We start from the raw sequence: 10525 nt of genomic DNA, 5'->3' as shown, positions 1-10525 counted from the left end.
TTTTTTTTTTGTCCTTCCCCCTTCCCCCCACCCCCGTGTTACCGAAGTCGGTGGAGGAAGGGAAGGTGCTCGGACAAGCCGCTGCCGCCCGGCCCCGGCCGGTCCCTCGCCCCACCAGCGGCGCTCGGAAGGCAGCGCCCGCCGCCCCCTCCCCGCTTCCTTCCGCCACGAAGTTCGGGCAGCTGGGACCGGTCGCCGGGGCGGCGCTGGAGGCTCGGCCGGTGGTCCGGGGAAGGGGCCGGCAGGACGCCCCACTCCCGCGGGGGCTCTCCCGCCGCCGCCCCGCGCTTACCTTTCACTTGACTTTCATACTCCGCTATAATCTCTTTGTCCTTCTTGAATCTGCTCGGGGTTGACATTATCCACTCGCTTCTTCTGCTTCTTCCCCTTGTTTCAAATTATTATTATCACTAATCACTCCTGCTTTTCTGGAGGGGCTCCCAAGTTGTGTCAGGCGGCCGCAAGCCCGAGCGAGTGCGGCCGGGGCGGCGGCGGGCGCTGGCCTCGCGGGAGCGCCGCCGGCACCGGAGGCGGCGAGGCGGGGAGCGGCGATCAGACTAACCCCGGCGCGGGCACCATCGCCTCCCGGCACCGCCGCCGGCAGCAACGCGATCCGCGGCCCGGGGCCGCCGCAGGGCGGGGCGGCGGAGCAGCTGCCGCGGGGTACCCGCTTCCACTAGGCGAGGGCGGGGGCCCGGCGGCTGCGCCCCACCATTGTTATCTCTCCTCAAGAGCCCGGGAGAGGAGAAGGGAAGCAGGGAGAGGGCGGTGGGCGGGAGGTGGCCGCGCTCGGTCCGTACGCCAGAGGCACTAGTTACTGCTGCCGCCGCACTGGCCTGGGTGGGAATACAGGACCGGCGCCCCGCCGTGACTAACCCCGGGCGGCAGCGCCGCGGCGCATGTCCCAAACCCACGGACCGAGCAGCCGCCGACTCGGGGAAACTCCCCCACCGCGCCCTAGAGAGGTGTCTCCGGGAATAAACTTCTCCCCGCCCTCCCGCCGCTGTCTCCTCCCTTCCTGCCTGCCCGCCCGCCTCCGGTCCTCGCTCGCTGTGTCCGCCCGCTCCACCGCCCCCGCGCTGGCAGCCGCCGAGCGCCGCGGGCCGGACCCGCGGGCACAGCGCCTGCCTGCCCCGGCCGGTCCGCTCTGGGAGGCCCGGGGGCCTCGGGCGGGGTCTCGGGGCGGGAGATCCCCACCCCGCCGCCCGCATTGGGTATATGGTGGCCGGTTCCCCTCAGGGGACGGGGATGTAAGGTTGCGGTACGGTGACAGAAGGCCTTTGATCCGGCGTGGAAAGTTGAAGTCCCGTGCTTCCTTCAGCGCCAAGCCGCGCGGGGATGGGGGAGGTCGGAGGGGACGTGTCCTTTGGGGACCCCGTGTTCTTGCCCAGTGTCTCTGGAGGCAGGGCATGGCTGTGCTGGGCGGGCGGGACCGAGGCTGCTCCGCCGTGCCGGGGGACCAGGGCACAGCAGCACCGAGGGGAGAGCCGCGCCCTCAGCACAGCCGCTTCCACAGTCTTTGCCCGGGTGGAGCTCCCCTTCGCAGGCATCTTGTTCTCGAGTGCCAGCGTGCCTATGTGGAGCACTCCCCACAAGCGCCTAGGGGAAACAAGCAAAGCAAGATGGGAGGCCACCCAGAATGCTACTCTGCTGAACTGTTGTGCATGGCACCCATCAAGGCTGGTCCTGTGTGACAGGGCATTAGTAGGACTCCAGCCCAGCAAGGATGATGTGCAGCCCTCCCAACAAAGCTGGAGCTGTGAAAAGGAAAAAGGTGGTCCTGAAGGGCAGGAATAGCTGAAAATGGGAGCATGGGGCGAGTTGCCAAAAGGCATGGGTGACCCAGGCATTCCCTTTCTCCTAAGTGCCTCTAGCATCAGTGGGGACAGCCTCCTGTGCCTGCAGAGCTGGAACCTGGCTCAACCCTTGGAAGCTGCAGAGAATGAGAACTAGCTGGCAGCTCTGCAGGTGCAGTTGAGGCCATGCGTGCCAGAAGTCAAGCACAGTGGTTCAAAGGGCTGGTAGCCACACTTCTCCAAGGTCCCTGGCTCTAAGGTTGGGAATCCCATGCAAAAGGAATCAGGTGTGACTCAGATTGCACAAGCCTTAGCCAGAGAAGGGTTTTCTAAAAAAAACATTGAAAAACAGGGTGATGGACACTGCTGGCTTGTGATGAGCAAAGAATGTGGCTGTCATTCATGGATCAAAGACAGAAACCAAACCCCAAGGCTGCAGCTCTGAGGATGTTAAAGGCAAGCAGTGGACTTTCTGGAGGCACAGGGAGCTTCACTGATGTCAGGTATGTCCAGGAGTGATTAAGCAAAGTTGCACACTATTCATAAGGACTTTCCAAAGGTAACTGCTGTATGATTTGTGTGGTGAAAATGCCAAGAGATCCTATCCTGGACAGCTAGTCCTGGCACTGCCAGGACCTGACTTTTCAAGACAAACAAGAATGAATGGTGGGATCATCTGCTACTGGGAAAGTTCAAGCCGGCTACCCAGTAATTTGGCTGGATTTGAGCTTGAGTACTATGGGGACCTGGGACTCTGAGGGCAATTGCACAGTTAACTGTACTCGTGCAGACGTTCTTGCTTGTGTTTATATTTAATTCTGATAAACATGTTGCCTTGGTGTTACAGTCACTCACTTCCACACCTCTGCATTTCAGCAGTAAGTATACATCTGTACTTTACAGTTCGCCTTTCAGTTTTATTAGGTACCATGCTCTCCCTGCTACAGGATCAGGGTAACAGGATTCCTATTCCCCTTTCCCTCTTATATGTGGTGTTCTCTGTAGTTTTATTACATTTCTTCCTCTTGCCCTCCCAGCACAATCTTCTTCCAGTGCTGATCCCACTTCAGACCACTTAAAGCAATCTTACTACAGAGCGTTATTGTCTGAAACCAATTTAACTCCAAGCTAGATGGTCAAACCCTTGAATAAAAAACCCAGCCTCAAAAGAGTAGTTATCTCTGTAATCCCAAACACTCTGATTTTCACCTCAACCTTTGATGCCAACATCTTGCTCTTGGATACTCCAGTCCATCTGTTTGGTTGGGGACTGGTGGATTTGCATGACAGTAGGACATGTTCCCTGGGGACATGTTGCGCTAACTGGAGATTAGCTGTAAGTCTTACCTGCTCTGTCAGAGCACAGTTTTTGCGAAGAGTGAGGACAGGGAACAGTGGTCAGGTCCCCTCGTGCCCTGCAGGAGACTGTGCAGGCTGGCACCTGCAGCCAGACCAATCCCTTTCTCCCTTGCTCGGGACCTGGGTATGCAAACCATGCCCAAGATATGGCTGGATTTGTAGACCACCCTCCTCTTCTCCTGGGCGCTGAAGGACACCACTGAACCTATGCTGGGAAAGGCTTCCCAGGAGAAGAGTGCAGAGGATGCCTACACCATGATCTGCACTAGATCATGTAGACAGAGGATGGACCTGGCTCCACAGAGCCAAACCGGAGGCTGCAGATGGAGCAATTCTGTTGTTCTGCAAAGGCAGTTGCCTGTAAAGATGCAGGAATCATCTTTTGGCTCGGGAGATTGATCTCCCTGCATTCAGTTGCTTGGCTCAGGGCTGTGTGTCCATGGCAGGACCACCGAGCAAGGATGGACCAGTGACCCAGGCTTGTGTGTGGGGGGCTCAAAGCTGCACAGATCCTGGATCCTTGAGTTAGGGTTGGACTCCAGGACAACCAGGATTGAGCTGGCTGGGAAATCTGATTTTAGCCCCTGTCCCTATCCTCCCCTCACCCCTCCCCTTCCCACCCTCCCCATCCTTCTTTAGGGATTGGCAAAGGATTGTGCATTATTACATGGATGTAATCTTCTTTTAAGATGTTCATGGCAGCTCAAGTCTCCGGACTCAATTCCGCACTGATTTACACAGCCTGCAATCCCATTGTGAGAATGGTGATTGCACAGGAACAGACCCTGCCTGGGCTCTGCAATGCCATGTTTGAGGTGACTTACAGGACACAGAATATTATTATAGAAATGCTTGTCATTTGAGAGCTGTTCCTAAAGAGGTCCCCACAGAGTTCCCATCAATTTCGAGGGCAGACAGTGCTAGAGCTGTGGATCAGTCTTGTTAGTGAACCCCTGTGCACCCATGGATAATGCTTGAGAAGTAATGTTTATTCAGTGTTGTTCTGTGAACTCTAACTTATTTCTTGTAGAGTATATTCAGGTCTTGGTGGGGAGGATGCGATAGACATTTAAAAGGTATTAGGAGAAAGCTGATTGAGGGCACATGTTCTTGCAAGAGACAGAGTTGTATCAATAATGCAGTGTAGTACAGTATTGTTGTGATACAATACTGGTGCAGGGTTTGTGGACTGTACCTCAGTGTATGGAGTTAGATAATCTACTCCACTGGGGAACTGGAAAACCTGAATTATGTATGATAGAACAGAGATGTATTTATACAGAGAGCAGTTCCTGCAGTACTTCATACACTTAGTGCAAAAAGGGAATAACGCAGGCATTCTGCTTGAGAACTCCACTACTGCATTTCATTTACACAGCCTGATGAGCTATGCAGTATTTGCTTTCTTGTGCTGCTCGTGCAAATAGTCCATACAACTGGCTGCTGGAATATCACCGAGCTGTTCTCTGTGAGCACATAATGAAATTCATGAACCCGCTTAAACAATAAAACCCTACACCAATTTTCTTTAGTCTGAAGAATAGACAGAAATAATTCATCTTTCTTTATAATTGTAGTCAATTAGTAATTTTAAAATTGGACAGTAAGTCTCTAAGTGAAAGACCAAGCTTTAATTGAAACAACGAAACATTTGATTATTATGGAAAAATCAGAAAGAGGCACCACTGAAAGGGCTTGTTCAAATGTTTGTCACTGATAAGATACACATTTCTATAGAATCAAATCTATTTGCTTTGGAATGAGATTATTTTAGCAAATACAGTTGCTTATCTAAGATGTAAAAACAGCGAGGCTTTTTTTCTCTCCCCTACCCCCAACCAATGCAGCACTTAATGCTGCTCTGTGCTTATAAACTCCTGAAACATGGAGATGAAATCTGGGCTTATGGGGTTTGTCACAGGCTGCAGAAGAGCCGGGACCTCACCCTGGCTGACCTGAAAGTGAGCGGCTCTAAAGCATTCAGATGGACCTTCACAGCAATGAAATGCGGATTGCAATCTGCCCAAACCTCAGTAGTTCAGGAGAGATGTTTCCTTCACCTGTGTTTCTCTGTGAGCCTAAGCTGTCACTCACCTTTAATTTCCAGGAATAGTACTCTGACCACTGACACAGGTGTATTGATTGTAAGGACGTGGACACAATTTCTTCCAGAAGCAGAAGGTTACCTAGTGGTTGTTTTCCTGAATCCTCCTTCAGATCACAGGCCAATAGGATTACTTTCCTGCATGTGAAATGACCAAATGCACTCTGCATACTCTTGGCTGTGCATTTATTCAGAAGCAAAGGACTATAAATATTCCAAATAGATAGTTATGGGTTTATATATATATTTATATATATATATATATATATATATATATACAGCAAATTTGCCATGTTCACAGAATATTTGAGTTGGGAGGAACCCCAAGGATCATCAAAGTCCAAGTCTTAAGCAACTGGCCCCTACAGGGATTGAACCTACAACCTTGATGTTATTAGCACCATTTTCTAACCAACTGAGCTAATCTCAGGGCTCAAATGCATGCAGTAGCTCTCTCAGCGTGAAATACACATGAATCCAGTAGAGAATTGTTCACATCACAGAAAAAAAAGGATTCTTCCAAGTGAAATCACTGACTTGAAATGCTAAGAGATATTCCTGGCTTGATAAGGTAAGATTTCAGCCCTGGAGGACTGAGTCTGGAACATGAACAAGCATTGTGTTTCTTCTAAAGCAAAAAGAAAAGCACTAAACCCAAACCTTCCCATATCAGTTTAATTGCTATTTTGTTTGAAGAAATTAATAATTGGTATGTCAATATTTAGTCCTTTGGCTTTGCAGTTGTGACGTGCATTTTAATGTTTCCTTGTTGCCTTCTTCATTCTGAGCAATGCTAATAGGACTAATGACAGAACTAACATATAGAAAGTGATGAGGCTACTTTATGCCTTCTACTGTTAAGAACATTATCCTTTTTTTACATGTTGTTGCTGTTCACTTCCCAGTTAGTAATTACAAGGTGGAATGAATTCCAAGTAATAATTCTCTCACTTAATGAGAAGAGACTGAGGCAGTCTTGCCATTTTGAAGGAGAAGAAATACAGAAGTGATTACATCCTCACTGCAGGGTTTGTGTTCTTTGTGGGCCTACTTTTGTTCTGTTGGTGGCCTTTGAAGCTCTGGTATTCTGCTTCTGAATACTCTGAATGCTTAATTTGCAATCTTCACACACCTAAATTTAGGCAGTGGCATGTGCCTTGCACCTGCCACTTTACATGCACTAGCATTATTCTGGATCTTTAGCTTACTCTGAAGAGCTACATTGTCCAGAAAAGCACTAAGATTAGTTTTTGATTTGGGTTTTCTTTCCAATCCTGGTGAGGCAACACTGGTGAGTTGGCAATACTGACTCTTTAAAGTGAACCTAAGGGTGTATGTTAGTAGTATTTAAACTCTTTGATGAGCAGATAATTGCAATTCTGATAAATAGCTTTTAGTTTCAAAACTTGCATTTGGTTTCCCACTTGCATTATTTGTGTTTGTTCCATCCATTCTAATCTAAAAACGAAATACTTCTGCTACTTCATTACTCCTGACCTTCCCATGCTAATGGCTTTGAATGGAGAACAGTAGAAGCTGTGTTTAGTTTAAAAGGAGAAGAAATTGCTTGAAGCAGCATCAGATAATTAAGAACATCACTTTTAAAAAAATCAGTCCTATGTACTTCATCAGGCTGCTGTTATTTCATTTTAATTGGAATGCTTCCATGAATAAGGCTGCTGGTTTTACCCTTGGGACTTAAATAGGGGAATGCAACTCCTGGTCTTGCTATCCTTTTATGGCCTTCATAGGCCATCCAGATTTCCCATCCAGGAATCTCAGCTTTCTGGACTGCTTTCCATCTGTGCCAGTAGTTTAAAGGTTGTGAATTGCCCTCATTTATCTCAAAAGGGCATTAATTTTGAAGCCCAGCAATGACACTTCATATGTCAGCCTTGCTCTTTTTCGCAGAAGCATCCAGATAGTCTGCTTATTCATTAATATGGCTAGAGGGGTGGGAACAGCTGCAGCCTATCTGGCTAAAAAAGTGCCTGGCTATTAATGGTCTACCCAGCATTCTGCCATTTCTCTGATTCGGTCCCTTGGTCTATCCTCTGGCTGTTCCCTTGCCAGAGAGAAAGGCATATGTGGAGAGGAGCAAGAGTGGAAAAAAAAAGAGCCTATTCCTGTAGCATCTTATCTTTTGATTACTGATAGCAGCACAATGCTGCTTTCCCGAGCTCTTTTTTTCTCTCTGCTACTTTTGCCTTCTCAGTTGCAAAAAGACAAACCAGACTTATGCAAGAGGGGTGCCAAACAGCTAAAGGTGCTGATACCTTGGCAAATAGAGGTAGGAAGAGATACAGGCACCAGTCTGGGCCTGGGGAAGCCCAGTATTTCTACATTTTGCTTATTACCAGTTTAACTTCACTTAAAATCCCATCGGCTAGCATGGCCCGAGAGCACTCCAGGGTGAGCTGGGTGGTATCAGCTGGAACAATTTCAGGCTGCAGAAGGAATTGAATCCAGACCTTCTTGGCCTGCTGTCCTCTGTATTAAAAGACATCCCAATAACCTTCTCCTGCCACTGGATTTTAAAAGAGAAGGATTAACATGAAAGCTGTTCTTTTAAAGATTTGGTACTACTGTGACTCTGTCCAGGGAAGGTGCCCCTTGCTGCAGTCTCCCTCTCCGGGTGAATCTTGAGGTGCCAGTGATTCCTCAGGAAATGCTCTGGAATCACTGGGGGCTGGAGGCAGGCAATACTGTGGGTACCCATGTCCATTGTTAGATCCTGCTTTCTGTCATATCCTCAAGTTGCAGCAGACCCTCTCTGCACACTTGGGCTGCTGGCTCTCATCAACAGGAGACATGCAGTAGTTCAAAGGTAAAATACAATGGTCTCAGCCTCACAAATGTGGCTTCAAAGTAAAGCTTTTAAGCTTTTGCTCCAGTGTCCAAGAATATGTGTCCCACATGGAAGAAAATCAGTAAGGAGTTCATGAGCAATTTTTTTTTTCATTTTTGGCATGTGCTTGAACGTTTCTTAGTCATAGCTTCCTTTTGTTATTTCTGTTCAGCAGCCCAATGTCACAATAATTGGGTGGGCAAATATTGCAAACTACACACAGATGCTTGTCTCCAAATGAATAATTATTTTTACAGAGTCTGTTTCTCAGACTCATGCATATAACAGAAAGCTTTCTGTTAACACCAACTGCTTCCAAAGTTCATTTTGACCAAAGACGATATCTGTTGAAGATGATCTATAGTTTTAAAAAGTGCGTAAGACAAAAGATGTGTAGAAAATCCTTCCTGGAGGCCTCCGGGGCAGTTTTCTGCCGAGGCTGTTGATGGATTTCAGATGTCACAGCTCCCTCCAGCGGGAAGAGGTGGGCAGCAGGCTACTGCCACTGCAGACACCAACCCACAGCTTCCAAACCTCAGAAAATACTCAAAACACTTTTTTTTTTTTTTTAAATTTAGTTTTATTTTTCCCCCTGAATGCAGTACCTGATTCTCTCTTCTCTCTTCACATTGTAAAAATATTTGAAGCAAAGGTTTGTATAAAATCTGAGAAAATGGATCAGATTTTCCTGAAGTCTCAAACCAATTATTTCCTGTTGACTGCCATGTAAATACAGTTGTTCATGTGGAGTAGGGTGGCATGACCTATGAAACCACAATGTCCAAGATGTAATAAGATAAAGAATGTTGCCTATATTTACATCCTGCAAATATCATTCTCCAACATCAAACAACTGCAACAAATCCAACACAAATGACATGTTATTAATTTGAACATACGTGACTCAGTGTAGGTTTGCTTTCATAAAATGGATTACTGGTATTTTTAAAACTTTACAGGAGCTGATGCCTTCTTTTGAGAGTTTTCAAGTGTGGCAATGGATGAAGTCATGTCCATGTGAATGACAAAGTCTAGCTCAAGGTAACAGATCCAGAATGGATCTTTCCTTCCAAGAAACTAAGAAACCTTAAAACACAGAACAATTATTTTGAGAGATCTAGGTGTCAGTTTTTGTGTGATTTTCATATCCCACGAGTCTGGCTTCTGGGGAGATAATGTCTTGTGACATAAGCATTTTATAAACATTTTCATTTTCACCAATACAAGAGAACCCACCACCCATATTCATAATTTTTAAGTGGATCAGTTCATATTAAAAGAAAAGTAATGAAAGGAGTTTAATGCAGTTCATTACTGCTCCTTTCCAATCAACTGCTGTTCACATTACTATGTTCAGTAGTGATTCAAGCTGTAGTTTTATACATGGGCTTGCAGCTGGTGGATGGTTTTGATAAACCAAGGAATATTTTCAGCACGATGGTTATAGATAGGTGGTGGCTGAGCCTGTGAGAATCTATATTAGATACAATTGTATCAGCATCTGGAGACACAGCAGCAGCACTAAATAAATCATGTGCAGTGTTATATGTTCTCAAGGCATATAATATGTTGCCTGGCAACTACATGTCTCTCAGCTTGGCAAAGTAACTGTTTTTAATTATGTCGCTGTGATACTGTATGACCGTAGAATTAAGAACACTGGCTCTGCCTGATTGCTTTCAAAATAACATTTATTAAAAAATAAAGTTCCTTTTCCCAATCATCAATATGCCTAGCCTCAATCAAGCATCTTGTGCTTCTGGTATTGTTCCTAAATACAGATTACAGTATTGCAGTTCTAGGATAATTATGCAGAAGCTGTTTGCTTTCCCCTGAATATTTCAGGATTTATAGAATTTATAAAGCATCCTTCATGTAGTCATGGAATACTGTTCCTTCTTTTTTCTCTATCAGTGTATGCTTACATCTCTCAACTCACAGAGACAAGAAAGTGGGGCTATTTTGCTCTCATATGGCTTGGACTTTACCTTGTGTAAGGAAAGCCACTAATATGCAGACCATCTTGGCACACATCAGTAGTTTACAATACCCTTCAGCTAGACTTAGGTAAGTTAGGTACACCTAAAAAATTAGGTCTCATATATACTATATTCCCAGGTTTCTGTAAACTGTAACTCCTGAATTGTGTCTTAAAAATACTGAGAGTGGAACACATTAGTAAAACACTTTACAAAATCATGAAGCTCACACACATTCTAATCCATAGTCTTCAGTGCACCAGGCTTTTTGAAGAATATACCTAGAGAAGAAATTGTAAAATATTATCAATCTTTGCAGATCAAGCTTCAGCAGGAGAGGAGCCAACAATTCCCTGAAGCACACTGTCTGGAACAGCCTGCAACATGGGAATCACCTTTCTATGCAAACCCACTTTGATGGAGTGAATTAGGAATAGGT

At 46.5% G+C, this 10525-nt stretch overlaps 1 protein-coding gene across 3 annotated transcripts in view; it reads right to left on the bottom strand.

Annotated features, from left to right (window-relative positions):
- SRGAP1 (SLIT-ROBO Rho GTPase activating protein 1) overlaps positions 1–962 on the bottom strand; it is a 142427-nt gene extending 141465 nt beyond the window's left edge. For 2 of the 3 annotated variants that reach the window (XR_003571652.1, XM_027887750.1), the window contains exon 1: positions 293–962. Coding sequence is in view for 2 of the 3 variants with exons in the window: in XM_027887750.1 (XP_027743551.1) it covers positions 293–359 (67 nt within the window). In the remaining variant the exon portion in view is untranslated. The remainder of the gene's footprint in view (positions 1–292) is intronic. The other variant, XM_027887751.1, reaches the window with a different exon arrangement.
- Positions 963–10525: the final 9563 nt, after the last annotated feature.

This window comes from Empidonax traillii, unplaced genomic scaffold (assembly GCF_003031625.1).
Source record: "Empidonax traillii isolate 1590-97213 ecotype Southwest subspecies unplaced genomic scaffold, ASM303162v1 scaffold221:size740363, whole genome shotgun sequence".
NCBI classification, from domain to species: Eukaryota; Metazoa; Chordata; class Aves; order Passeriformes; family Tyrannidae; genus Empidonax; species Empidonax traillii.
The sequence above is the reverse complement of the archived record's forward strand: the minus strand, read 5'-3'. Positions and strand labels throughout refer to the sequence as shown.